At 38.3% G+C, this 25,390-nt stretch overlaps 1 protein-coding gene across 2 annotated transcripts in view; it reads right to left on the reverse strand.

The window, feature by feature from the left end:
- PTPRQ (protein tyrosine phosphatase receptor type Q) overlaps window positions 1-25,390 on the reverse strand; it is a gene marked incomplete at both ends in the record, with an annotated part of 267,149 nt that overhangs the window by 157,395 nt on the left and 84,364 nt on the right. For both annotated transcript variants that reach the window (XM_081083373.1, XM_081083372.1), the window contains 7 exons: window positions 3,253-3,354; window positions 3,881-4,063; window positions 16,382-16,663; window positions 16,806-16,913; window positions 17,501-17,680; window positions 17,785-17,946; window positions 19,286-19,466. In XM_081083373.1, coding sequence (XP_080939499.1) covers window positions 3,253-3,354; window positions 3,881-4,063; window positions 16,382-16,663; window positions 16,806-16,913; window positions 17,501-17,680; window positions 17,785-17,946; window positions 19,286-19,466 — 1,198 coding nt within the window. The remainder of the gene's footprint in view (window positions 1-3,252; window positions 3,355-3,880; window positions 4,064-16,381; window positions 16,664-16,805; window positions 16,914-17,500; window positions 17,681-17,784; window positions 17,947-19,285; window positions 19,467-25,390) is intronic.

Here is a 25,390-nt window from a genome sequence, read left to right on the forward strand (position 1 = left end):
CATAGGTTAACGCCGGAGTTTGCTGCTTTGAACAACTACTTCAAAAGTGAAACTAAAAGACGGAAGGGACATCACCCAGAACCACAGGAACACTGGCTGAGTGGAAGTCCTACAACTAGGAGGAAAGAGAAACGCATACGGACACTCAGAGGAGGCGCAGTGCTGAAGTCAAATTCTGAGGTGCGGAGTGCGGGGAGCGGGCTGGCGGCGGAGGGCGAGGTTGGCGTTTTCAATCGGGAGGGAGTCGCAGACTCTGAGCTCCAGATACAGGCAAGTCTTTAGGGACCCAGACTCAAACGGGAGAAGCGAGACTGTCTGGCTTCGGTCAGAGCGAGTGCAGCTTTCTCTCCGAGGTGTGCAGCGGGTGCTGGGACTCAGAGAGGCAGAGCCCCTGGGGACAGGACTGAGAGCTGCCATAACTGCTCTCTCGGGCCCACCCTGTTGATCCTGTGCGACCCGCCCTGCCCAAGCCCTGCACAGAGGCATTTGCCGGATAGCCTCAGGCAAAGGCTAGATTAGCACCTCCCTAGAGGACAGAAGTTCTCTCACTACAGACACAGCTGATTCTCATAGCCACTTGGTCTGGAGGTCAAACCCTCCCTGGTATTAGCTACAACAATCAAGGTTTAACTATAAGACTGCACACAAAGACCACTAGGGGGTACACCAAGGAAGCATAACAAAATGCGGAGACAAAGAAACAGGACAAAATTGTCAATGGAAGATATAGAGTTCAGAACCACACTTTTAAGGTCTCTCAAGAACTGTTTAGAAGCCGCCGATAAACTTAATGAGATCTACAAGAAAACTAATGAGACCCTCGATGTTATATTGGGGAACCAACTAGAAATTAAGCATACACGGACTGAAATAACGAATATTATACAGACTCCCGACAGCAGACCAGAGGAGCGCAAGAATCAAGTCAATGATTTGAAATGCGAGGAAGCAAAAAACACCCAACCGGAAAAGCAAAATGAAAAAAGAATCCAAAAATGCGAGGATAGTGTAAGGAGCCTCTGGGACAGCTTCAAGAGTACCAACATCAGAATTATAGGGGTGCCAGAAGATGAGAGAGAGCAAGATATTGAAAACCTATTTGAAGAAATAATGACAGAAAACTTCCCCCACCTGGTGAAAGAAATGCACTTACAGGTCCAGGAAGCACAGAGAACCCCAAACAAAAGGAATCCAAAGAGGACCACACCAAGACACATCATAATTAAAATGCCAAGAGCAAAAGATAAAGAGAGAATCTTAAAAGCAGCAAGAGAAAGAAACTCAGTTACCTACAAGGGAATACCCATACGACTGTCAGCTGATTTCTCAACAGAAACTTTGCAGGCCAGAAGGGAGTGGCAAGAAATATTCAAAGTGATGAATGCCAAGAACCTACAACCAAGATTACTTTATCCAGCAAAGCTATCATTCAGAATTGAAGGTCAGATAAAGAGCTTCACAGATAAGGAAAAGCTAAAGGAGTTCATCACCACCAAACCAGGATTATATGAAATGCTGAAACGTATCCTTTAAGAAGAGGAAGAGGAAGAAAAAGGTAAAGATACAAATTATGAACAACAAATATGCATCTATCAACAAGTGAATCTAAGAATCAAGTGAATAAATAATCCGATGAACAGAATGAACTCGTGATTATAATAGAATCAGGGACATAAAAAGGAATGGACTGACTATTCTTCGGGGGGAAAGGGGTGTGGGAGATGCGGGAAGAGACTGGACAAAAATCGTGCACCTATGGATGAGGACAGTGGGTGGGGAGTGAGGGCGGAGGGTGGGGCGGGAACTGGGAGGAGGGGAGTTATGGGGGGGAAAAAAGAGGAACAAATGAACAATTTAATCTGAACAATAAAGATTTAATTTAAAAAAAAAAGGAAAAAAAATAGGCATGAGGATGTAAAATACAGCATATGAAATATAGTCAATAATATTGTAATAACTATGCATGGTGCCAGGTGGGCACTGGAAATACTATTGAGGGGAACCCTTTGTAAAGTATATGATTGTCTAACCACTATATGCACACTTGAAACTAATACAAAGTAAAATTGAGTGTAAATTGTAATTGAAAAAAATTTTAATTTTAAAAATACAATTTTGGGCAGATAAAGGTTGATGGAGAAATAAGCATAGCAAGTAGAGGCAATAACGAGGGAGGACTAACCTCTAAGAAGACTTAGAAACTGGGGCAACCCAGAGCACCCTACCACCATGCTCTAGTGAAGTAATTTGGTGGAGGGGAAACCATGGGGACCTGAAATGGGAGAAGAGGCCTCCAAAGACTTTATCATATTGCATAAAATAAGAGCAATGCAGAGAAAAGTCTTCCTTTTATAAGAGTACAATGCAGTTTGTCCTGGTGAATGAATCTGAACATACACAGGATACAAACTAGCTTGAAGATTGGGAAACTTGAAAGAGAAAAGGAAAAACAAACACCCTACAAATGCTTATGATACGTACAGCGCCGCTCCGCCGCTCCGTTAGAATAGAGCATCCTTTTATAGTAAAAATTAACAGTCCCAAAACACACAATATATAAAAACAAATGCAAATCGAAACCCAAGTATATTCCTCAAAGTTAATTTTCTTAGCATGATATATGCTTCTAACTTGGTGAAATACTGGTATAAAGTGGTCTTGGTAGTAAAGCTGATTTTACTTAGGTTAAGAAAAGGCATATTTAAATATTCAATAGGAAGGCTATAAACAATCAGGAATAACATCTTGCAAATTATGTAGTGAACCTGGAAAACAGCCTGAGCTCATTAACAAACCAATTCTAATGCAATAAGCAACTGTTACAGGTTCACATAACAGAATCTACTATAAAACTTATGTAAATGTCTATTCTTATGAACATAAAAGTTGAACTAATGAACTTATGAACAGTTATAACTAATACATTAGTTGATGTTCAAACTATTCAAACCAAAATTTTAACCTTAAAAATTCCAATGAAAAAGAATTAGTGATTTTTTTTTTTTACAGGGCATGGATGACACCAGAGTAATTAAAAAAGTATCTTACACCTGATTTTATTGAACATAAATCTGACTATCCTATTTTTTTCACCATGACAATGAAATCTGTGTAATGCTGGAATGGCACACAACTGATACCCAAGGACACTGTTGTTGTTGTTGCTGTTTTTTCATTATATCTTTATCTTCATAGGTTTTTTTCTGAAATGTGATGGATTCTAAATACATCACTATCCACTACCATACTTACCATCTTCTTCTGTCAGCACACTAATTGGTGCACTCCGAACTCCTTCACCTTTGAGTGTACTAGCAGACACTTCAATTATATATTGGGTATATTTCTTCAGTCCTAAATAGAAACAGAATTTACAAGTTGAGACTTACTAAATATCCTTTAATAATATGCATGAAGCAAACTATGAAATGTCTTTTAACAATCATCCAAAAGTAAAAGCTAAGTGGAAATGTAGATCTTTGAAATAGTAACTCCTGTTATGAAGACAAAATGATACAGGCTAATGTAGACAAGGACTGACCTAGAATACTCTTTCATGTGACCTGAAATAAATGCCTGGCTTATCTAACCAAAAACCCAGAGTGCCATAGCCTGTATAAAACTGCCCCCACTCACACTTAATATTTATAATAGAACAAGCTAATATTTTGTGGCCACCCTGTCAATATAAAGGTAAATATTTAACTATATATTTATATATATATATATATATATATATATATATATATATATATATAAATATTTAACTATATATATATATGTGTGTGTGTGTGTATATGTATGCATATATATGTATATATATGTATGCATATATATATATATATATATATATATATATATATATATGTATTTTTTTTACCTTTAATGTTCTGGATCAAAGAGGTTGTATCTATAGTTCTTTCCTCATTTCCATTACTTCTCCTGAGATAAATTGTATATTTTAGTATGATTCCATTAGAATTACGTGGGGGATGGAATGATATTTCAATCTCTCCAGAGGAAATATTCTTGTAAGCAATATTTTCTGGTGCACTACCAGGTACTAAAAGAAAAGAAAAAGAAAATAAATGTATAAAATAATTCCATCCTAAAAATCTATTCTGCTGAACTTCTCATTCATGAGCACTACAATGTGATTGTAATAAATATTCTAAATGAAGTAAGGTGTAGGTAAATTATACACTAAAAAGAAAAATTTCATCTCAAAAGAAAATTCATACTATTATTTTATATAATAACTGGAGGCCCAGTGCTTGAAATTCATGCACAGATAGGGTCCCTAGCAGCTGCCATCTACTGGCCAGGGCCTCCCTTCACACCTGCCTTGGCCTAGTGCTGCCTGCTACCTGCTCCACCATCCCTTCGTGGTCCCTCTCTCGTCGGGGGCCCACCAGGGCTGGCAGCATCTCCACTGCTGCCTGCTGCCAGCACAGCATCGCCCATGCCCACCATGCTCTGCGCCATCCCCTGGTAGTCAGCGCACGTCTAATTCCTGGTTGGTCGAGCTCCCACCCCGTGGGGACAATTTGCATATTAGCCTTTTATTATATAGGATGCTTATAGGATGATATTTTTATGAAAATGCTTGTAACTGTATTAAGCTACCTTGCACTGCAGAACACAAGATGAAAGAAAGATTGAAAAACACTTTTAAAATGATTGTTTTTTATTAAATATATATAGTTAATAATTAGTTTAGTTTAAAACAAGATCTATTACAAGGCAAGTAATTTTTTTATCTAGACATAATGGTGTATATTATGGCCTGGCAACAAAACAGTCTTAAAGCACTAGTTCTTTTTGTGTCTACTAATGTTTTCACTCTATTAAATGCAGTGGTCATAAATGGTTCTTTACATATGTTCAAATAACTAAGTATGTGTGATTCAAATTCTGGCAAAATAGATATTCTAAATTGAATGACTATCTTACTTAAAATAATTAAAACACTGAATAAAATAAAAACACATTTTTCTTTTAATTACTTGCCAAGGTGACAGGAAAGAAAGAAAACAGTGGTGACCAAAAAACAAAAATCCTATCTAATAAAAGAGTAATATGCAAATTGACCATCACTCCAACACACACAATGGCCGCCCCCATGTGGTCAAAGATGGCTGCCCCATGTGCACACAAGATGGCCACCACAAGATGGCCAGCAGGGGAGGGCAGTTGGGAGGGACCAGGCATGAAAGGGAGGACAGTGGGGGGCAATCAGGCCTGCAGGAGAGGGCAGTTAGGGGCAACCAGGCTGGCAAGGGAGGGTAGTTAGGGGTGACCAGGCTGGCAGGGGAGGGCAGTTAGGGGTGACCAGGCTGGCAGGGGAGGGCAGTTAGGGGCAATTGGGCCAGCAGGGGAGCAGTTAGGCGTTGATCAGGTTGGCAGGGGAGTGGTTAGGGGCAATCAGGCAGGCAGGCAGGCAAGTGGTTGGGAGCCAGCAGTCCTTGATTGTGAAAGGGATATCCAACTGCCAGTTCAGGCCCAATCCCCCGGGCAGTTAGACATCCCATGATGGGTCCCAGATTGGAGAGGGTGCAGGCTGGACTGAGGGACCCCCCCCCCCGCCCCCTCCCCCTGCACGAATTTTGTGCACCAGGCCTCTAGTAAGTAAAATAAAACAAAACAAAACAAAACAAAACAAAACAAACAAACAAACACACACAATAAAATCAGTATCCTCAGAAGGAAGCTAGTACCAAAGCCAGCTTTGCCTTGGAGGATATTGGTTAATCCCAGTGACTTCGAGCTTCTGTATGAATAGCTGCGCCAGAGAAAGGCGTGGACCGGAAGAAGGGTAAGGGACATCCTGCATAAAGAGCTAGAACCCATAAGAATGCAATTTCAACAAGAACCATTATATGGGACAACTCTAGGGGGCACCTTGAATTCTTCTACAGAATGCCATAAAATTCACCACAAGCGGTCACTCTTGGATTAGTGCAATGAGGTCTATTCACTCTCAGGGACTGGAGAGTGGAGAGTAAATCCACTGTACAAAAGAGGACAGAAAAGAAACTTTTTTCTCTTGCCACTCTTCTTGATAAAGAGGTGGGAAAGAAAGAAAAAGTATGCAGTTGTGGAACTGCAAGTCTGTTCCTACAAACTTACATGGCCCAAATCCTGCTGCATATACAGCCTAAAAAAACCTCTACTTCAGAATTTAAATTAAAACAAATCTGTAATTCTGAGTTGCTATCATTCAAAAGCAAATAACAAAAGTAAACATAAATTTCTGAAGAAACTCAACTCGGGCCACATAAATTTGCCACACATAAGTTTCAGGGAATATGAGTTCACTAATAAAATCACTAAACCCCTAAGCAAATTAGGCACTGACAGTTAAATGCTAGCAAAGAAAAAGGAAAAAATAATACACATACACTCAAATACACACACTCACACAAACACACGACTTCAGCTATTGAACTTTCTATAGAATAAAAATATGGATGTTTAGTATATTTCAAGGAATAAAACATTTTTTTAAAATATGAACAGATAATTCTTCAAATAATAATAATAAATAATATAAATAAGCAAGCAGGGTTGATGAAGAACCAGACAGGCTTTCTAGAACAGAAAAACAAACTCACTGCATTTAAAATTCTCTTGATATGTAAAAGATAGAAATTTAGTGAGAAATTTGATAGTATTGGAGAAATTATCAAAATGTAGCTTAGAGAAAGAAAATATAAGATATAAAATGTCAGTTAGATATAAAGGGTATACTAAGAAGATCTAAGATATTAGAATGAGAAGAGTTACTTAAAAAGATAATGGTTGAGACTTTTATTATATATATAATATATATATTATATATTACATATGTTATATATCTTATAATATATATACAATATAAATATAAATATAAATATAAATATAAACATAAACATATACATATATATATATATATATATCTACACTAATAAAAGAGAAAAATGGTAATTGGCATACGGCGATACCTTTTTCATTGGCTAATCAGGGCTATATGCAAATTAACTGCCAACTAAGATTGGCAGTTAACTGCCAACAAGATGGCGGCTAATTTGCATATGTAGGCACAATGCAGGGAGGTGAAAGGGAAAGCAGGAAGAAGCCCCCTGCCACTGACAGTGATCGGAAACCCAGGGGGGAGCTAAGAGCTGCCCCCCAGCCATGATCGGAGAATCAGGCGCCTTTTCCGCCCTGGCCAGTGATAGCAGGAAGTAGGGGTGGAGCCAGCGATGGGAGCTGGGCACGGTCGAAGCTGGCAGTCCCAGGAGCTAGGGGTCCCTTGCCTGGGCCTAAAGCGAAGCCCATGATCGCGGCGCCCCCCGCTGCCACTGCAGGTCCCCGCTGCCTGGGCCGGACGCCTAGGCCAGAGGCGTTAGGCCTGGGCAGGGGCGGAGCCTGCAACCACGGGGAGCTGGGGGTCCCCTGCCCAGGCCTGACATCTCTGCCGGAGGCCTCAGGCCTGGTCAAGGGGCCGATCCGGTGATTGGTGATCGGAGGGTGATGAGAGTCAACTCCTCTGGCCGAGGCATCAGGCCTGGGTGGGGGGCGGAGCCGGGGATTGGGGGGATATGATGGTCCCCTTGCCCAGGCCTGAGGCCTGGGTCAGAGGCGTCAGGCTTGGGCGGGGGGTGGAGCAAGCGATCAGAGGGAGATGGGGGTCCCCTGCCCAGGCATGATTCCTGGGCCAGAGGCCTCAGGCCTGGGCGGGGGCCAGAGCCATTGATCGGGGGGAGATGGGGGTCCCCTGTCCAAGCCTGACACCTCTGGCGGAGGCGTCAGGCCTGGGCAAGGGGCCGATCAGGCGATCGGAGGGTGATGGGGGTCAACACCTGAGGGCTCCCAGTATGTGAGAGGGGGCAAGCTGGGCTGAGGGACACTCTCCTCCCCCCGCCCCCCCCCACCCAGTGCACGAATTTCGTGCACCGGGCCTCTAGTATATATATATTTCAGAAAGGAAGGGAGATAGAAACATCAATGATGAGAAAGAATCACTGATTGGTTGCCTCTTGCACACCCCACCCATACTGGACATGTGCTCTGACCAGGAATCAAACCATGACCTACTGGTTCGTAGGTCGATACTCAACCACTGAGCCATGCCACAGGACATGGCTAAGACTTTTCAAAATAACTGAAAGATATCAAACTTCAGATCAAGGAATTTCAATAAATCTCAAGCAGAATTTTAAAAAAAATCATATTTAGGCACTTCATTGTGAAAGTACAGTATACAAACAAGAGAGATGGTCTTAAAAGCACCAGAAAAAGACATATCATCTATATAGGAATGACAATTAGACTGACAATTGAAATTAATTGAAAAACAACTGGAATTTTACAGCCAGAAAAATTAGTAAGATTTTCAGACAATCAAGAACAAAAAATACCATCAACACAACCTCAATAAATGAAATTTTAAATAATGTACTCTCGAGAAAAAAAAATTCCTAGAGATGAAAAACCACAGTTGCAAAGATAATGTTTAAACATTGTCTGCACAAAACAATAACAATAATGGCTAATTTTGGAAATAAACAATATAAACTAAATAAGTAAATATTATTTTCATTAGAGTCCTGCTATTAAAATATTTCCTTTCAAAAGAAAATTTGAGCCTTTTATATGTATCCTAAATACCATGTACATCAATAGTGCTACTATTAAATTTAATAAAGTAGAGAAACAAAATCCTGAAGTCTTAAAAATGTAGATACAGTACCCCCCATGCCAATTATTAACTGCTATGAAGTGTATTGTATCTAAGTCAGACTTCATAGAAAAAAAATTGACCTAAGAATATTGATAGTTCTAAAATTTTTGGAAGGTTTGTAAATCAGAACATAATTTGATGTAATAATATATAGCAATGTAATCCTACTATCCCTTCCCAAACATCCAAAATCTACTCAGAATGCTTTGTTAGCTTTCTGGAGTTCAGTGAAATCTTGGACCTGCTGAGAACACTACATCTTAGCCCAGGTGGGTAACAGGTAGCCATTTGTTTTTCTGCATAATTTCTATAACCACAGGACCTTGGAGTTGAATAGTTGTATTTATTGGTCCTCTTTGCCATATTCAGATCTTTTCTCCTTCCTTCCTCCTGAAAAATTTTATGAGCTACACTTTCTTAAGACAGTTATCTAGTGACACTCTGCCACTTTTCCAAACATCTTAAAAAATTTACCACCTGGTTGACTGACTTCCTCTCCACCACTCATAGAGACGTCAACATTGATGCAAATGATCTATCCAATTTCCTGGTGTCATACCACTAACCAATTACATGAGCTCTCATCTTACTGTACTGTCAGTAGCACTTGACATAGGAAATAAATTCCTTCTATTTGAAAATCATTATTCACTTGCCTTCCAAAACATGATCTTGTCCTGTTTTTTTTCCTACCTCACTGGCCACTTCTGCTTAGTCCTTGACTTGCTCCTCCTGACTTCCCAAATTATACAATTATGATGCCCCCAGGACATAATTATATGCTTCTTTTCATCTTTAGGACATTCACCCTGATGTGACTTTATCTCATACCTTGACTTTGAATATCAGAGATATGGTGGTGCCTCCAATTTATGTATTCAACTCTGGATTCCTTCCCTGACGTTCAAACATATATCCAACTGCTTTCATGATAGTCACTTGGATATTTCAAACATATTCAAAACAAAACTACTGAATTTCTCTAAACTGACCTTCTTCCTAACTTCCCCATCTCAGTAAATGGTGCCATCATTTACTCACCCAGATATGCAGATCAAAAAATAACCCTGACTTATCCCATTACTCCCAAATCCAGCATATTCAGCAGCAGTCTCCTAAAACTACAAATCGGACCAGGTTCTTGTCTCATAATTCTCTAATAGCTTCCCATTAAAACTAACCAAACTTCTTATATTGGTGCCCAAAAATCTGCATGGTCCACCTCTGTCTGTCTCTCTCTCCTCATCTGCTAAGCTCCCCTTCCCAATAACTCATACCCATTGAATGACAGAAATATTCTGTTCTTCCTCAACTACATAAAGTATCTTCTCACTTCAGGAACTTGGCAATTGCTATTCCTCCTTCTAAAACACTTTTCTTTCTTATCCTCATCTAATTTAATACCATAGGTTATTAATATTTCTGGGTATATATAACATCTTCATAGAGGCCTTTCTTGGTCCTTTATCTCAAATAGCCGCTTCCTACTCTGTAACTCTGTCTCTTCTCTCCCTCATAATTTTCCTTCATAGAACACACCACTATAAGAAGGTGTGTGTATTACTTACTAACCTATTTCCTGTGGCCCTTCTAAGAATGTTAACTTCCAGGAAGTAGGAATTTTGTCTTATTTACTGTTGTATTCATGTTGTAGTACATGATATGGAGTCTATACAAATCTGCTCAATGAATGAATAAATATGTTCAACATGACAGAAATGTATTAAAATCAAGATTGAAACTCAAAGCTAAGGAAAATAAGTAAAATTGAATAGCTCTTTAATAGTAAGAAAAGGGGAAGTAGTGATGCTATGCTTGAATTTGATAGCTCAGTATAACTTCTGATTTTGAAAAATTATCATTGAACTTTCTAAGTTGTCCCTCTGGAGTTTCCTGCCTACCACTAGTAGTTAGGATATAAATATGCCTCTCTGACCCAGGCTGATATTCTTTGCATTTTTATTGATTAATCCTGAGAGGATGCCAGTGGCAGGAAAGTGAGAAACTAGGAAAATTTCTGATCGAGTGGAATAGGGAAACTGAGGCAAAAAAATTAAATAAGGCCAAACAATTTGAACAACTTATAGCCAGTTGGTGAACACGAGACCTTATCTTCCCTAACCAAGGACATTTAGAGCAATGGTTTATACCTCCCCTCGCTAACCAGAGAATAAATAGCTTAAATCATCCTGGCCTGGGAAAATAGAGACCAAAGACACAATTAATGCTATTTGTGCCAGCTAAACCCAAGGACAGATGAAGTCAGGGGAACAAAAAACAAAAACCCATTAAAGCCAGACAGGTCCAAGTTAAAAAGTAAAACAGTAAAACAGACCAAAGAATAATCCCAAACTCCCTTATACACTCATTTTAATACATCAGCATATTAAAAATACACCTAGAAAGTGATGGATAGTCTGCTGAAACACTCCCTATGATTCTCACCTGAAAAAGGAGGGTGGGGAGGAAGAGAGAGAAAAAGCCCTCAGGACAAAGGCAGTGCAGGCTCACTCTAGAACACACCCATGTCTCTTCCCAGGCATGAACTTTTTATTTGTTCCTAAATCCTAAGGGTCCCTAAGAGACTTACAACCAGGGGAGCAGTGGACTCTGTCAGCTCAACCCAGGCTTACCGCCTGGTCCTGTCTCCAAGGCCCCTTTTCTCTGATGTCCCGCCCTGGCTCACGTCTGTCCTATAGCATTTCTAGAGAGCAGAGCCCTGCCTAGGTTCTCTCCTGTTGCTTTGTCTACCCTAAGTCCTTCCTTTGTTTTACTGTCCCCAGCTATAATAAATGTACTCTCAAATCACCTGGACTCCATACTGTGCCATCATTCCTACACAAAATCAAGAACTCACACACTACAGGCTGGACTGCCTGAGTCAGACCCATCGCAGGCCGGTCCTGGTCCTGGATCTTCAGGGTAAATAAAGCAAGACCAACTTGATAAATCACTAATTTCAGAGAGTGATGAGGCACTCTTCAGTTTTCTGAAATAACATAGTGTTTCCAATTGTAAAGTAGTGTGCAAAATAGATAATTCAAGAATAAAGAGTAATTATTATAGTTAGTTGAAATAACTAAATCTTTATAAAAATTAAAAATAAATAATGTAGTTCATGATTATACTAAAATAGGAAGTGGGAATTTACCTTGTGTATGCCAAAATATTGTTGTTTGGCATATACTGGTATAGTTTTAATGTTATGTAGATAAATTAAGAAATGCATAGCCCATGGACAGACAATGGGGAAAGCCTTGGGAGGGGACTGGAGAGGGGTGGAGTGGGTCAAAGGGGGGAAAAGGAGGACATCTGTAATACTTTCAACAATAAAGATAAATTTTTTAAAAAGGCATGCGATTAATTAATATAAAATTATTGAATCCCACACCAAATTTTAGTCAACATCTAAGTTACTATCCACGGTGGTTGTTGCTCAAAATCAGAAGTATTCAAGGCATGTGGCTAAAGGCTTACTGTAAAGAAAGTTATATCTTGCTCTGGATGGGTGGCTCAGTCAGTTGGAGCATCTTCTCATCTACTGAGTTTAATTCCTGATCAGGGCACATACCTGGGTTGTGGGTTTGATCCCCAGTCAAGGGGTATATGGGAGGCCACCGTTTAGTGTTTCTCATTCACATCAGTGTTTCTCTCTCTTTCTAAAATCAATGAAGACATATCCTCAGGTGAGGATTTAAAAAAATAGTTATGTCTTAAAAAGGATACAGAATATATGGATCATCATAAAGTAATCAGTATGGGAACTTAAAGTTCTTTATGTGATTACTGCACACTACGTATGAGAAAATACAAACTAATCTCAAGTTTGCTCATCAACTGTACATTCTATACTTAAAGCACAAATATAAACACACACACACACACACACACACACACACACGAATTAGTCATGTATTGCACTTTTCTGATTGAATACAGGAGTAGTAAACCCTGATTTCCCCAACCAAGATAAATTGTTTAAACAAATAATTTACTACTATTTGTAATTAGCAGAATTAACACATCATTGAGTTATCACATTCCTCCATTGCTCATGAAAGAATAATAAAATGTGGGCTCTTTTTTAAAATATGATTAAAGATAAAAGTATTGTATCTAACCAGTATCCTGAGCCCTGGGAACAGATAGATGGTTGTTCTTGAGCACATCCTGCTTCAAATAACACCTGAAGACTATTAAAAATTCTAACCTCCTCTTTTGCAAAAAGAGCTAAATTGGTGGCACCATAGTAGTAAACATGATCCAGGAAAAATCACTAACATAGATTCCATTGTCCACCCTTTCCATTCAGATGGAAAATACAGAGACCTTGAGAGCACTCTAATTTAGGAGAGAGAACTAGGAACTAGGCCAGGGGTGGGCAAACTTTTTGACTCGAGGGCCACAATGGGTTCTTAAATTGGACCGGAGGGCCGGAACAAAAGCATGGATGGAGTGTTTGTGTGAACTAATATAAATTCAAAGTAAACATCATTACATAAAAGGGTACGGTCTTTTTTTCAATAGTTTTATTCATTTCTAACGGGCCGGATCCGGCCCGCGGGCCGTAGTTTGCCCACGGCTGAACTAGGAGCATGGACACTGAGCTCTATGCCCTATAGTTAGGTCTCTTTTGCTTCTAGTGTCAAGATGACCAATTTGTACTCACCCAAGTGGGGGAGCTAGTGAACCCTGTCATAATTGTTTCTCACTTCTCTATTTTTCTCACTAGATCAGGGGCCTTGAATGGCTGTCAGAAGACTTAGCTTCAAGTCCGAACATCACTTCTCATCTACTATGATTTTTGAGAGAAATTCTATTAAAATACTAGTGACCTGGTGCATAGATTTGTGCACATCAAAAGGAAATTAATTAGAATAAATATTTTAATATCGCTATTTGCCCTTTTTCTATAATAGAAGTGTCAGAGGTGAAAAAAATTAATAACATGTATATGAAAATAGTATATAAATTGATTAATAAGTAAAAAATAACAACATGATATAAGAACAAAGACATGATATAAAAACAACAAAAACATGATATAAAAACATTGATAAAAACTATGACTGATAAATTGATTAAACTTATTCTCCATGTATAGCACATTAAGAGTAAAAACACTTTCAGAGTGCTCGACCAATTTCCATTGTGATGAAGTATTTACAACTTTAATGTCAAATGCTCTTCAAACTTGAGAGAAAGCAACATATAACTGACCATGTGCGAAAACAGGTTCAGGTAGGAATATTCCTACTCTTTCTAGAGTTTGTCCTTGTGATTTATTAATAGTCATTGCAAATACTGGCATCACGGGAAACTGTCTTCAAATTAATTTAAGTGGGAGGCCAGTGACAGACGGGACAAATATTGCACATGTGCAAGTCAATGTTTATTTATAAATTGCCAGTGAGTGTCATATGTACCGGCCAGTCGGCCGGTCAGACAGATGGGTGGCCGGTCACTTAGCCTTTTATATATATAGATTCCTAGGTCTCCTCATCCATAAAATAAAGGATTCTGTATATTTTCTAAGACACCTGCCAACACTAAAATTCACATTTTAAATTACATTTCAAGTTAAATTCTTATATTCACTTATGACTTGTTACTATCCGTACCTGAGAATTAAACTCATACAACAAATAATGAAATAAAAATCGAATTTACTTTTTAATATTAAGTAAAAAAACTGTAAGCATGTGATAATCAGAAAACAAAAAAAAATGATTTTTATAGATAGTCATAAAAATAAGGTGTACTTGATGTTGTGATCAATTAAATAGCGAAACATTTGATAAATGTTCATGAATATGGCTACTGCTTAATATCCCAACAGGATTTTTAAAGTTTTTCTTTTTTTTCTAATGCTTTTCAGAGCCCCAAACAGTGAAATATCACTGCAAAAATGAATGGGAAGATCAAGATATATTTATCACTTAGCAACTTTACTGATGGTTTCTAAACCAGCATTATTGTGAACGGGGATGGGCTTTACAGTTAGGTGGATTTGGGTTCCAATTCCAGCTTCATCACTTACCAGCTAGATAACCTTAAGCAATTGAATACCCACCAATTAATATTCACATTAGGTGGGTAAAATTCATTTTATCCTACAGTGGTATATTCCCACTAGGGCTTGGCATATTATAAATATTTATTGAAAAGATGAACCTCTCAGATCTCCATTTTTCATTAGGCAATGAAGATAATAATGCCTTCATGCTCTATTCCAAAATAAAAGTCAATTATTATGAAATCCAATAGCAAAGCCCATGGTACTTTCCAGTTGCTTAAAATATGCTTAGGCTTTTCTCTCCTTGAACCAGTGTAAAATGAAATAAAATAAGGCCTGGTAAAAAGCAAATACTAATATTTAAGCACCATATCTATAAAAGCAATGAAACATGATGATATGTAGTTTAATATCAATTAGATTTCACTTTGGGGGAACTCTTGATGATAAAAATAAATATTCTTTTCATCACTCTCCTGTTTCTGCAATTATAACCTATGTCGTTCTCTATGGACATTGTGTCATCTCATATAATTAATTTCTGTGACCAGCTTCCCTCCAAAGTAAGCTGCTTTACTAGATTCCTTCATCCTCAAGGTCAGTGACAGGGCCACACTGCCATAGGGTCTGGCTGAGCCATATGAAGCTGCTGACACTTGGGCATTATGGCCTATAGGAAGAGCAAATTCATATGGTTCAGCCAGTTGCTAGTCAATAAATATTTATTTTTTACATGTAGGGATAAAACAGTAACTTTAAATTTAGTTCTTAATTCTTAGCACACACTATCAAGTTGCTCCAATGTATGATTATAACCATAAACAACAAACTGACATCATCAGGCAAAATGTCTTCCTTTGTGCTGCTGGCTCTTGGATTGGTGAAACTGAAACCCAAGTAACTCCTTGCTTGCGTCATTTCCTTTAGATCAGATATCCCCTCATACGGCTTCCATAAGGTCCTCCCGCCCATTCCACCTGACTGCTTAAGACCTAGGTTAAATGCTACCTCCTCCATAAGACTTCCCCCCATATGCCCTATCTGTGCTCCCACTCTACACCTCTGTCTACAGACATACCTCATTAGAGTATAGGAATCAATTCTTATGAGTGTGTCTCTGCTTTTAACCTAATTTGAAAGCAAGTAGTTATTAATTCACAAATTTACTGGGACATTGAAAAACATCTTTAGTTTTTTTAAGCCTTTCATTTGTAAAATGTGTTGATCTTTATTTTAGAGTCCCTTATATGCAAATCAGATTTTTTAAAAATTTGCATGGCAAGCCTTTTTGTACTCATTTACAAAAAAAAAAAAAAAAATTGCCCGGCCAGTGATGCTCAGTGGTTGAACATCAACCTATGAATCAGAAGGTCACGGTTTGATTCCAGTCAGGGCATATGCCCAGCATGTGGGCTCGATCCCAAGTGGGGGCATGCAAGATGTTTCTATCTCTCTCTCCCTCTCACTTCCTCTCTGAAATCAATAAAAAAATAAATGTTTTTTTAAAAAAGCAAAAAAATTCCTGGATTATACAAAATGGAATAATGAGGGGTTTTAGTTAAGTAAAATAAAAACAATCTAGCAATTGTCAGCCACATTCATTACTATGCATTATTAAACAAACAAATAAAAAAACTTACCAGTCTCAGAAGTCCTTACAGAGAGTAAGGAAGATAACTGATTGCCATGACCCAATCTGGTGTATGACCTCACAGAAATGTTATAGAGGGAATACGGTTTTAAGTCCCTTAAAATTATGTGTGTTGTTGAGGTGTTCTTCATAAATAAGGAATCCATATTTTTATAGAGAACTTCATAAGCAACAATAATCCCATTGGGTTTCTCAGGTGGTAACCACTTCAGACTTATTTCATGTGCAGTAACATCAGTAACTTCCACATCTTGAGGTGATGATTCTGGTTCTGGGGGAAGAAAAGAAAACTTTAAATACTTGCATTTTTTCATGTTTATTGCTTCAGCTACTAAAGGCAGCATGAGGTAGATGGCAGTAAGCAAGCAACACCACTTGCTTTTTTCTATTAAAACTGCACCTAATAGCCTTACCATCTTCCAGAGTTCTCACAAAGATGTCATTTTCTTCAGACAAAGAACTTTCTCCAACATGAGTTGAGGCGGTCACCCTCATCTTATATTTGGTGTATTTCTTTAACCCTATAAAACCAATAGGCAATTTGTTTAAATTTCTTAAAATAACACTTAGATTAGTGCCATTTGACATAGGAATAGTGAAAATAATTTATTTCGGAGACTGATTCCTCCAGTCACTTTCCCTATAATCCCAATCTCCCAAACATCTTTAGACTTGAGGATATTCCCATGTTGGTGATGTTTTAGTTATTTCCTAAAATATTAAGGAAAGATTTGAGGCTGAAAAATAATTTTGGCACACTGCAAGGAGTATACTAGTAGTTGACTTGGCACAAACACTGGATCAGCTGATTTACTTCACATTCATTCTTCAATAATCCTGAGTTATTTCAATATACAGACAAAATTTCTTGGGTTAAGTATATTCCTAAGATACTTGTGATCTTATGGTTTTACTTCTTTGTAGATAAATATAAAGGAGAACACATTTAATCAATGTACTTCTTCACATATTTTGTAAGATCTCCATGGCAGCACAGCACAGCTAAATCTGGAATGATGAAACATGTGTCCTGCAGGGCTTAAGGCAGAGAGATGCATATGTTCCATCAGAATAGAAATGTTTTTTAAAAAGCAAAACTTTGTTCTACCTGTTATGAGAAAGCTGTTATTTAGAGTAGTCATCTGGAATGCTGTGTTTGTATCCAGTTCCATTGCATAAATTGTATAATGAGTTATTTTTCCATTGGGAAATTCTGGAGGATCCCAATATAACAAAATAGATGAGGAACTAATATTTTTATAGTTTATAATCTGAATGGAGCTTGGCACTTGAAAAGAAGAATAAACAATTAATATGCAAGAAAAGAAAGAGGATTACAATGTGCAAGAGCAGCACTTGCAGGTAATTATTTCCAAGGAAATACACCCTTACCTTGTTCAAGTGTCCTAACATGGAGAACCGTTGGTGGTCCTTCTCCCATGATGGTGAAAGCAGATACACTAATCATGTGCTCAGTGAAAGGTACGAGTCTCCTGATAACGTAAGACAGCTGTTCGGCAGCAATGTCAGTGATATACTGATTCCATGTAGTTCCTATTTGAAATAAAATGTTTTTTAAAACGTGTTTGGGTTCACGATCAAAATTATGTTTGCTCACACAGTGAAATCTTAAACCGGATTCCACATACTTCATTAATCTCTCCATTCACTCCTTTATATGAAAGGCAGATGTATAATTAATAATAAATATACTGAGTACTCCCCAACAATATCTATAGACATCTTATGCTCATAATACAGCTTTGCTAGTTATTATGTTATCCTGGAATATGAGATTAGTGTTTTGAAAAATATATAACTTGCTAAAAGGGACTGGCTAAGATTTTTTTTTCTGGAAAGACAGACTAAGCAATGATATCAAATTGAGACTTTTATTTAAACTCAAAATTCACTATACCTTCACTAAAACCAGAAGTATTTTAAAGCAAGCATGTTTGGGTAACTGATACTTAAATCTGTCTGAACAAGGATTTCAAATAGTGTTGGATTTTTATTTATTTATTTAGAACTTGTGGTTCCAATGATGTTAATTACCAATTAGGCCAAACGTGAAGTGTTTAAGGAAACTTCTGTATCAGAAACTGTGGGCCTCTTAATTCCTAGTGTTGCCCCCAGTCATCTTTGCACAGAAAAAAAAAAGAATAAATCAGTAAATGAAATAAACATATACTGAAGGTAACGTGATATTTTGACTCAGTATACCATCAACAAAGTAACACTTTTAATTTGCAACAGGACAAATATCAAATCAGAGAAAAGGAGAAAATGTTCTCACTTAGCATTTCAGAAAAAAACAGAGAGAGAATTTAAATGGCTGCTCTCTAACCCAGTACTTTTAATTTGCTATGTATGGCATTCTCCTTTTAGGAACAATAAGATCCACTGACCCTGAGGAGCAAGTGTACACCCTAATGACATCACCACGTCGTTGGGGCACCTACACCTGTTTATCACTTGCATGCACTAGAGTTGTAACTTTCTGACCTATTTACCTTTAGTGACATTTGAAAACCTATTAGTCAAAAGCTGCAGAGAGTGTGAGGCCTGTAAATGATCTGAAGATATGCTCATCCCTCCCCATCACACCTGCTTTGGCAACTGTAATAACTGATTGTCTATGCAGCTTGGCCAAAGACTCTAGGGTGCTACTTTCTCTGGGAGGAAGGTCAAATGGGTTAGAAGGGGCCAGCTCCTGCCTGTGTGGCATTTCCATTTGCTGCATGAGGTTATCCAACAGTTAAAGGAGAAAAAAATCTGACTCCAGCCCATGAGCCATTAATAATTTGGCTGAACTCCAAGCTGAGGTTCATATCTGTACTAGCTAGCACTGGTGGTTTCAATGCATTTGATAGAACACAAAAACTGTACCTACCAACTGTTAAATGCTGGTCTTCAGCTCTGTTCCTCACAGGAAAGTTATTATGTGGATGACTGTTATACATAACTGAAGCAATCGCATACAGGTCAGAAGATATCTCTGCTGAACCCTCAAATAATTCTGCCATTGACTCTACTACGTTCACAGTTTCTGGAGTGAGCGGGTTGTTTATATACTGTAATTAAAAATAGGTATTTACAAAAACCGCTTATAACCATTATATTAACAATGACTTCATTCAAGTATTCATTTAAGAAACTTTGGAATTACCCTTTTTGAAAAAGATATTATTTCCATGACTCCTGTCTCCTTTATATTCCAAAATTTTATTCTGAAGCTACTACAATCCCACATGATGTTACACACTGATCACTCCTGTGTCTTAAGAGACTAATACTGGATTGTGAGAAGAAGCAGATATTTGTTTCTGACTTCAGTTGTTGTAAAATTCAAAATCCTCATGCAAAGACTCCAGGACTAAAATATTTTAATTGTTCCCCCCCCCCCAAAAAAAAAAAGATAAGTATTCTAGGAATACTGCCTTATACCAGGTGTGAGAGGCCTGCATGAATGCTTAATACACATTAGGAATAGGAGTTTATCTATGATGGAGTGTAGTTGCAGACATGAACAAAACTGCATGGCAATGGTTTTCAAACAGGTTCACGGTAGACCTACCTATCCAAGGCTCTGTCCCTAAGGGATATTTTAAGTAACTGTGATTGTTCCTAGAGCCATAAAGTTATTCACACAGGTCAACTTCACCAAAGTGGCAGATATTGAAGTAAAAAATATAAGGAGCAGGTTACGAATATTTAGAGGTTTTTGATGGGATAACAAGATGACTTTTCCCATCCCACACAGCATAGCTGATTGAAACAGAATGAAAAAAGACTCTTTTGGACAAATAGTACTGGCTATTTTTCATGGATTGTCAACCTTGAAAATAAAATTAAATATTAATCGAAGAAAATGTTGCCTTAATAACCAAATGCAATGTTTGGACTTTGGATTCTAATTACAACATATCTACCAATACAGACTTTGAAGATAATCAGGAAAATATGAATATGGTCTAGGTATTAGAAGATACCAAAACAATGTTAGTAATTTTGTTAGTTGTGGTAATGGGTTCATTGAATGAATTAAAACACCCATGTTTTTTAGAGATTTGCACTTAGACGTGTAGGATCAAAATTTATTTTAAAATATGTTCACAAAAGTAGCAACAACAACACAAGAGAGCTGAGGCAAGAATGGGAGAATGTTGACAATTACTCAATCCTGGCGATGGGTAATTGGGAGTTCATCATTCTCTTTTCTCTCCTTTTATGTCTGCTTAAATTTTCCAAAATAAAATAGTTTTTAAAAGAAAAAAAAAGTTTTTGTCTATTTTATTTCAAGTTCTGCTTCAAAATTCACTGCTAAAACATTTTATTTTAAAAAAATAAAATTACCCTATTTATTCTCAATTATAAATTTCTCAGGATTTATAAGTCATAATATAGGTTTTATTTATTTATAAGCTTTGGTACAGTTGTCTTTTAATTATTATATATGTTTAGGGGTTGTCTTTACTCACAGAAACAAAACCATGTTTTTAATTCCTTATTAATAGAAAGCACTTAGTATTTTCAAAAAATAGATGCTCAAGAAAGAAAAATCTCAGGAAAGCTAAACATTTTAAGGCAGTTTACTTAATTATCAACAAAGGTGGGTCATTTAAATATTAACTTTTCTGAGAGATAAAATAATGGAGAAAAGATTCAAGAAAATTTTCAGTTCTCCAAATACTATTTTTGAGATAAAATTATCTAAATCTTGTTACACCTTTATCCACAAAAGTATCGTGATAAAGAGCAGGGGGACACGTATATGATCCATTCCAAAATGTGTGATTAAAAAACTCTGCAGAGGGAACCCTATAGGGGACAAGTGAAAGGTCTTCTGTCTCCCAAGGATTCACTTCAGCTCTGCCTCCACAAAAAAATCAAGGAGGGCATGAAGCACAAACACATAACTCAGAGATGCTCTGGTATTTCAGTCGATAGTTTATGCCCAACCACACAGCTGTTCCCACTATTAATCAGCCCCTCTGAAAATCTACTGTGTACAAACTACTATAGAAGGTACAATGAGGTAGTACAAAGAATTTCGCCCTGAACAATTATTTTGCATTAAATCTCTCAATATTTATACCCATGTCAGATAAATTATTGAAATTAAACCCTAGCATCCCATCAATTAACTAGGCTAAGCATCTCTCTTGATATACTGCCACTTCAAGGTAAGAGTTGACCTGAATACTCTATCTGCAATTCTCCCAAATTCTGGTATTCATTGGAAAGGCCCTCCTTAACTTGGGCAATGATAAGAACATTGGGTTCATCATAACCTAGAATGTTACTAATTATCATGAAGTGTGCCACTTGTGGTATTTCTGATATTTTGCCTCTATATAAAAAAAAAAACCCACTAGATTCTAATCTGTTTTTAATAGATGAAAAAGAAAAAAAAATTAAGAGCAAAAAATGATGGGAAAGAATTAGAACTTAAGGAGTAATGGGAAGGGGCAGAGAAAAGCAGAAGTGGAAATAAAGGAAATATGAGGCAGAGGGAGATCCATTGCAACTTCCAAAAGTTGCATTCCGTGCTAGGTAATTCTTTTTCTAAGGAGCTGTTGTGTGCATTGTGGGCGGTTCAGCAGCATCCCTGGTCCTACGCACTAGAGGCATCCTCCTAACTGTGACAATAAAAAATGTCTTCAGCGATTGCCAAGTGCCTCCTGGAGAGCAAAATCACCCCCAGCTGAGAACAACCAAGTCAGGGAATGTCACAATTCATCAACATGAAAGGCCTCTTATAAGCTACCCAGGAATCTTTGGAATTTTTGTGAAAGAATTAGGAGTCCTTAGAGTTAAATTCCAAAACCACCTGAATAAACCAACCTGAGTCTACATGTAATATTCTTCATTATAGTTAACCTGATTTTATTTAAAACAAACCCTAAATATATAGGTTTCTATATAGCCTGAATTATATCTACCAATTTAGACTCACTCAAAGTTATGCTGAATTAATAACAATTTATTCTTAAGAAATGCTTCTATATTTTATAATAGACTATAACATGATTTATGTTATCTATTATGAAGCAATAGTAAAAAGAAAAGTTTACAATTAGCATATGTTTGACATCTCCTAACAGATACCATATCATTCTGTATATTATTTGGGTGAAAAAATCCTTAAGGCTTGATTCTGTTTATGTTCCTATTGCTCAATAAAGTAAACTTATCTCAAGCAATCCTAAACAGCTATTGAATCCTGTTCTCAGCCTCATTCCATAGCAATTCGCCAGCTTTTGGCTGGCAAACATTAATAAACTTGAAAAATATGTTGTATGAAAAATATGTACTTGTATGAATCTCAGAAATTGTAATACTAGGTAGCAAGATGGTTCTTCTGGAAGAAAATGTCCCAGAGTTCTACCATAAGAATAACTAAGAGATCTGAGTGTGAAAGTAAACTAAAGGGAGTTCATGGACAGATGAATTTAGGGTACTTCAGATTTCAATCTCAGTAGAATGAATCCTCCAAAGAAATTAATTTTGTTCATTGCATTGATAGAAGTAGAAAATCTACACCGAAGGAGAAATTAATTATGTTCAAGTTGGTTCTAGTAAAACTATATATGGAATATTGTGTTCAGCCAAGTTAAGAGGCTCATTGACAAACAGGAAAATATATACAGGAGCATAATCAATAATAGGAAGGACCTAGAAACCATGACTAAAGATGTTTCTCATCAGTCTTCAAATGATAAAAAGTTAAATCAATATGTATTATTGTTACTACTTCACAGACTAACATTTAAAGTTATTATGTGTCAAATACAGTTTTAAACTCTGTTGCCCATGAGCTGTCACTTCATTATGGCATAAGGACATAGGAGATGGAGGCAGAGGCAGTGGAAAAAGAAGAAGGAGGAGGAGGAAAAGGAGGAGAAGAAGGAGGAGGAGGAGGAGGAGGAGGAGAGGAAGAGGAAGAGGAAGAAGGAAGAAGGAAGAAGGACGAAGGAAGAAAGAAGGAAGAGGAAGAAGAAAGGAGAAGGAAGAAGGAAAGAGGGAGGAGGAAGGAGGAGGAGGAGGAGAAGGAGAAGAAGAAGAAAATTTATGAACAATAAAATGCCAATAAATACATATCTATCAATTGAATCAAAAAATCAAAATAAACAAACAAGCAATCTAATGAATAAAATAGAACCAGAGGCATGGAAACATGGAATAGACTGAGGAATCTCAGAGGGAAGTGGGGGAGGGGGTGGGAAGAGATTAACCAAAGATCTTATATGGATACATGCATTACCTATGGACATAGATAGTAGGGTGGTGAAGGTGGGATGGGAACCCAGGAGAGGGGGGCAATGAGGACGGAAAGGGGGACTTCTGTAATACTCTCAACAATAAAGATTATTAAAAATTAATTAATTAAAATATTTTTAAAATTGATGAATGGTTAAAGAAGAAGTGGTGCATATGTACAATAAAATATGACTCAGCCATAAGAAAAGAGTGAGATCTTGCCATCTGTGACAAAAGAATGGACTTAAAAGGTATTGTGCTGCGTGAAATAGGTCAGACAGAGGAAGACAAACACCATATGAATTCACTTATGTGTGAAATCTAATGAACAAAATAAATGAAGAAGTAGACCAGAAACAAAATCATAGATACAGAGAACATTTTAATGGTTGCTAGAGGAGGTTGGGGGAATAGGTAAAAAAGGTGATTCAGAAGTACAAATTGGAAGTTATAGAACTGTCATGGGGATGTCAAGTGCAATATAGGGAATATAGTCAATAATATTGTAATAACTATGTATGATATCAAATGGGTACTAGATTTACTAGGATGATCCCTTTGTAAGTTATATAAATGTCTAATCACTGGATTGTACACCTAAAGCTGATATAAATTTTTACATCAACTGTAATTGAAAAAGCCTATATAATAAAGAGCTTATATGGAAATGGTCATCATACCATTACACCATCACGCCTTAACTGCTCAGACACTCAACACTGGGGAGAGGAATGGGGACCAGCTAGGCACAAATGAGCTCTCAAGAGAGGAATGGGGACCAGCCAGGCTGCAGCCCCGGGAAAGGGACAAGCCGCACACCCCTAGGTCCCGGGTGTCAGCGGCTGGGGTTGCAGCCCAGGAGAGGGACAAGCCACCCACCCCACGGTCCTGGGTGGCAGCAGCGGAGCCTGCACCTGCGCCCCAGGAGAGGGACAAGCTGCACGTCCCGCCGTCCCAGGCACCAGTGGCTGTGGCCCAGGAGAGGGACAAGCCGCCTGCCCCGCAGTCCTGGGCGCCTGTGTCTGTGGCCCGGGCAAAGCCACCTGCCCATGGTGCCCTGTGGCTGCAGTTGGCCCAGACAAAGCCGGCCCGGGTCCTGGGTGCCTATGGCCGGCCAGAGGGAGGGAAGCCCAGGTCTCAGGTGCCTGTGACCAGCCGGAGGAGGGAATCCTGGATCCCGGGTGCGGGGTGAGGTAGAAGTGGTTAGGGACGATCAGGCCAGCAGGGGAGCAGTTAGGGGCTATCAGGCAGGCAGGCAGAGGTGGTTAGGGGTGATCAGGCAGGCAGAGGTGGTTAGGGGTGATCAGGTAGGCAGACAGAGGGGTTAGGGGCAATCAGGTAGGCAGGCAGGTAAGTGGTTAGGAGCCAGCAGTCCTGGATTATGAGAGGCAATCAGGCATCCCCCCAGGGGTCCCAGATTGGAGAGGGTGCAGGGCCCCTGTGAATGAATATTTTGCACCGGGCCTCTAGTAAAAATATATTTTTTAAAAGAGTGACTAGAAGAAAAATGTCATCCTAACACAGGTGCCAACATCAAGGAAAAGGATAAGCCCTGACCAGTATGGCTCAGTGGGTAGAGCACCGGCCTGCGGACTGAAGGGTCCCAGGTTTGATCCCAGTTAAGGGCATGTACCTTGGTTGCGGGCACATCCCCAGTAGGAGGTGTGCAGGAGGCAGCTGATCGAGTTTCTCTCTCATCGATGTTTCTAACTCTCTATCCCTCTCCCTTCCTCTC

Source organism: Myotis nattereri, assembly GCF_964212035.1.
Source record: "Myotis nattereri genome assembly, chromosome: 2".
In the NCBI taxonomy this organism is placed as follows: Eukaryota; Metazoa; Chordata; class Mammalia; order Chiroptera; family Vespertilionidae; genus Myotis; species Myotis nattereri.